Here is a 4,683-nt window from a genome sequence, read left to right as displayed (position 1 = left end):
AAATACTTTGAACATATAAGCATATTTAAAGTTGGATTTTTTTTATATAATATGAAGTATAAATCTAACTTTGTTTTTTATACTATCCAGGTGTTCTACCATTTTTAAATGAATAAACCACATTCCCTCCACTGAGTTGAAATGTCATCTTTATCCTCTACTAAATTTCCATGTGGAGTTTGTTTTTAACCTTTTCTCTGTCCTAATGCTCTATCTAGTTACACATCAGCACCAAACAGTTTTTCTGGCTAGCCTTGCTTCTTTTTTTTCTATGTATTTTGGACTGATATGTTCAGTTCATTTAATCCCAACATTTTGAAGTTGAATTAAATTTGTAACACTAGAATGTACATCTAAGAGTAAAAATATCCGTGTGTTTGACCTTCGCTGATGAAATACAAAGGTTTTTTAATACGAAGTTTTGTATTTGTACTTTGTATTTCTTGTGTACTGGCAGCTGTTTTCTCCTTTTTGGTCTGATACTAAATGAGGTCTTTTCTAGTATATCCTCTCATGGCTGTTATTTATGTAAATAAAAGCTTTAGGTCTCTGTGATTAATTTCACACCCAGTGACTATTGGCTCCTGTAAGATGGAAACACAGCATGCCTGTTAATTCTGAGTCTGCCCTGATTCATTCACTTGTACCACTGTCATCAATCGGGCACAAAAATGGTACCAAAATGCTCTTCTAAAGAGATTAACAAATTCTGTCTTTCATAACATGTAATTCTCTTTCCTCTCACAATAAAGTATCTTTTTTCCTCACAAAAACAAAAAGATTGGCAGTACATTGTACAGAATTCTGCTACTAGATTCTAGACCTGGAAATCTGTCATGATACAATTGCAATTAATATCGAAGTTCAAAGAGCTCTGGTAACAAGTAAACACATGAGTTACAGGCAATAGCATTTTAGTTATGATCTGCGCAAATACATAACTTTTTCTAAATTTTTGTTAATTACAAAATGGAGTCAATACTTCATAGCCCACAATCTGTGACAGATCTAACTTTAAAGTTCTGATGCTGTGATAAAATATGAAATATAAAAGTTTAAAAAGTTATCTGTTTAAGCTATTTATGTCACTTTTTCTACTTTCTCTTTTTCTGGTGCTGGGGATTGAACTCAGGGCCCCGCCTGTGCTAGGTCAGCACCCTACCACTGAGCTACACTCCCAGCATTCCCACTCCTTTTTATTTTAGTTTGAGACAAGGTCTCACTAAGTTGCCCAGGCTGGCCTCAGACTTGCAATACTCCTGCCTCAGCTTCCCAACTAGCTGAGATTATAGAACTGCACTCCTTCGGTGGCCTTCTTCCTCTTAATTCTTAACCAAGTGGGAGCTCTTTTAAAAAAAAAAAAAAAAAAAAAACTCATTAAGTAACTCCCCCAAATTAAAAATAAAAAGAGGAAATAAAACTGTACTCATTCAGATCAATACTTAGCAACATTTCTTTTTTGGGGGGTACTAGAAATCAAACTCAGGACCTTGTGCTTGCCTGACAGGCACTTATGCCACAGAGCTATAACTCCCGCTCAACATTTCTTAATGAAATGATTGCTGTCAACTTCACAGAAAATCTAAGCAAAAGACATGGTTCTTATTATTACTCAGATAAGCCATTATCCACTCGTTTTGAATACCATAGGCCTATAAAAGATGTTTGTTGAACTAAATAATTTTAAATTAATATGACAGATGTGTTATGTGCATGTACTAACTCCTCACAATGAATACACTGTAATTATGTACCACACACGTGCACTGTACTAACAAAAAACTTTAAATAAAATTAACACAGTAATTCTATTTCTAAAGAACTCGCCAAACTTCTTAAGGATTGAAATGTTCCCATCTTATTCGTGTTAGCACATGTCTGTCTACGCCACAGCAAGTTCACATTAACCTGAAGGTTAATTTTATCTTATACTAGAACATTCACTAGCGGTTTGGAGATTATTACTCCAAACATCTAAAGATAAGACAACTCTCTGGTAGAAATCCAGTGATTTTCAAACCTTGGGTTAAAAGCTGTGTGCATTACAAAAAGAAAAAGAAAAGCATGTTTGTATTCAAATATACAACCCTGGAAAGTCACAGAGACCTCCACGCTGCTCGCTAGTTGAAGTCATTCTTGCCCGCGTGTCATGCTCCATTATCAAGAGCTCCTCAGCAAGCCTGGTGGAGTCGAAAGTCAGCGCGCCTCAAACCATGACCTTAGCTTGAGTTAAAACAGCTCCATCCAGGAAGTTACGTAAAGTCAAAGAAGTACAGCAATGACAATCTTTCTAAACTACAAAGAGATAAATACGATGCATTTTCTGTCAATTAAAAGATCACGTAAATTAAGGTGTAATTTTTTTCTTAATATGGAAAAATACATCACTGCTAGCCACATAATAAGAGCACTTTATAAAAACTAAGAGATTAGTTCTACTTACTGCTGGTCTGCGAGGTTCACCAGGCAGTTGTGGAGGATAAACGATTTTATTCTTCTTCTCCCATTTGCGAGAAATGTCAAGAGGAGCACTCGTGTGGATGTGTGACTGGGGTAAAACACTGTGAGATGGAAGAAGCCTGTAACACAAGAGAAATTTAGAATCTTTTCTGCAAACTTTACATATCTTCGGAACCACAGGATCACAAGCAGAAATGTGCCCGAACTATTCATAAATAGAGGCTATCTTCACATAAAACATCACACAGGGAGTTTACTGGAGGTTGAGCAGAGTGAAAAGTTAGTAACTCAGGTGAGTCAAACAGTAAGCAGCTAGTAAGCCAAGATCTGCTGCTCTGACTGACCAATAAATGCTGAGTTTATACTGTAACTCAGTAGTCTTAAAATAATTTAAAGACATTTTGGACCCCTGATCTGACCAGTGAAATTGCCCAACTTTGTTGAGTTAGCTAGACAAATATGCAATACAATTAGAGGATAGCATCAAACCACTTATACTTAAAGGAAACAGACAGGAGAGGATTTCAGGGATGCTTTAGGTGAATCTTGAACGAAAGGCAGAGGATGGGGCACGCATTCCCACCGATGGCAAATGCAGGGACAGCACCATCTACACCAGAGGTACAGGGGTGAGAAGTAACCGAAGAGGTCACGCTGAACAAGGAATCTCTTAGATACAGGAAAATATCAGAGAAGTAACTGAGGCTACAGAGGATTTCTGCTCATGCCGGGTGAATGGGCTGACACCTGACGATGAAGACCTTAAATTCTCTACGCCTCCATCTACTCCACGGCAGATGCTCATTCTCCTTTACCGTCTTCCCCAGCACCGCTGCGCCTCTTTATCACTAAGGTAATTCTGGAATGGCGTTCTAGAGTTTACCTTCAACTTCCAGATCATCTTATCCCACCAGAGCCAGTCACCAAGCCTTACAGACACGTCCCATGAAGTGTGTCTCAAAAGCTTTACTTGCCTCCACTCAACTGTCGCCATCCGCGTGCAGGAACAGCTCTCTTTTGGAACTAAAAGAACAGCTTCTTCCAATTGATTTCTCTTCCCCCAATGCACCCAGTAGAGCCTAGCCTTCTCTCCCTGCCCACCGAAGGAATTACCTTTCTATAGCACGAGGGGCAGAGGTATTAAAAAATTTAAAAATACTCATTACAGTGAAAGACGCATTGCCACTAATTCCCCTCAAACTACTCCCTTAAATTCAAGCACTTTTTCTATCATCCTGGCCTCTTTCTGAAGCAATTCTAGAAGTCCTTTTTCCTGAGTGTGTTTAGCTGTGCTGTTGTAGCTGCCTCAATGTCAGGCATTTATGGCCTCGATTCGAACCTTTATCTTACAGTCCTTTCGACTTTGGGGAAGAGTCAGAAGTCCACAGCGCTTACCAGTGAGTAAGGCGGATGAAGACCCACCCCAATCATTTTATGAGCCCACCTTTCCTTTGGGCAGTACTCGGCAGCAGCGTCGCTCTAGTGTGGATCACAGCTTATAAAGATACTCAGGAAAAAAGATTTGCAGAGCTGCTTCATAAAGTGGCAGGAGCAGTGGAATAACCATGTTTAAAGTGGGGAGGGTTTCGAAGGAGATTAACAGCAATGTGTATTTTACTGTAATCATTTTTAAAAATTTAAACATTTACTCTATTTGTCAATCACCCCTTGTATTGAGCTACTAATGTCATTTTCCAGTTTAAAACTCTTTATTGAGATAAAGCAAATGTGATATTTTAATCCCGTTTTCAGTGCCATCGACAAGTGGGATTCTCAGTAGAGCAAGATGTCTATGCAGGAGGAAAAGAGGCTCAGGAAACAGTGATATCTAGAAACAACGACCAAGTTAGGAGCAAGTGGCCACCTTGGTACCACATTATGATCTTGAAATGCCATTTCCTATTGAAAAGAACAGAACTTGTGGGGGAAATGGCTAATTGCAGACCTTGGGCAAAACATGTCAGGGAAGAGCAAGGAACATTTATCATATGAGAAAGCAAGAAACCAAGAAGGCACCTTGTGGGTGCCACAGAGAAAGATGGGGTAATGAATGCTTGGGTTACCAAGCTTTGTTTAAGGTAACTGCAGTCAGTTGAAACACATGAAATATGTTTAAATCCCTGAGATCAAAATAAAACTAAGGGAAAAAAAATCCCAGGTAGTAAGCATTAGAAGATGCTAGTGAAATAACTTATTTTGAAAATAGAAAAAAATAAAGCATTT

General features: G+C 38.5%; 1 protein-coding gene across 4 annotated transcripts in view; it reads right to left on the bottom strand.

The window, feature by feature from the left end:
• The window catches only part of Mrpl22 (mitochondrial ribosomal protein L22), a 33,966-nt gene that overhangs the window by 13,119 nt on the left and 16,164 nt on the right, over window positions 1-4,683 (bottom strand). For all 4 annotated transcript variants that reach the window (XM_005376208.2, XM_005376209.2, XM_005376207.2 and 1 more), the window contains exon 4: window positions 2,444-2,579. In XM_005376208.2, coding sequence (XP_005376265.1) covers window positions 2,444-2,579 — 136 coding nt within the window. The remainder of the gene's footprint in view (window positions 1-2,443; window positions 2,580-4,683) is intronic.

This window comes from Chinchilla lanigera, unplaced genomic scaffold (genome assembly GCF_000276665.1).
Source record: "Chinchilla lanigera isolate Chin_1 unplaced genomic scaffold, ChiLan1.0 scaffold00007, whole genome shotgun sequence".
NCBI lineage: Eukaryota > Metazoa > Chordata > Mammalia > Rodentia > Chinchillidae > Chinchilla > Chinchilla lanigera.
This window is presented reverse-complemented; position numbering and strand designations above follow the sequence as displayed.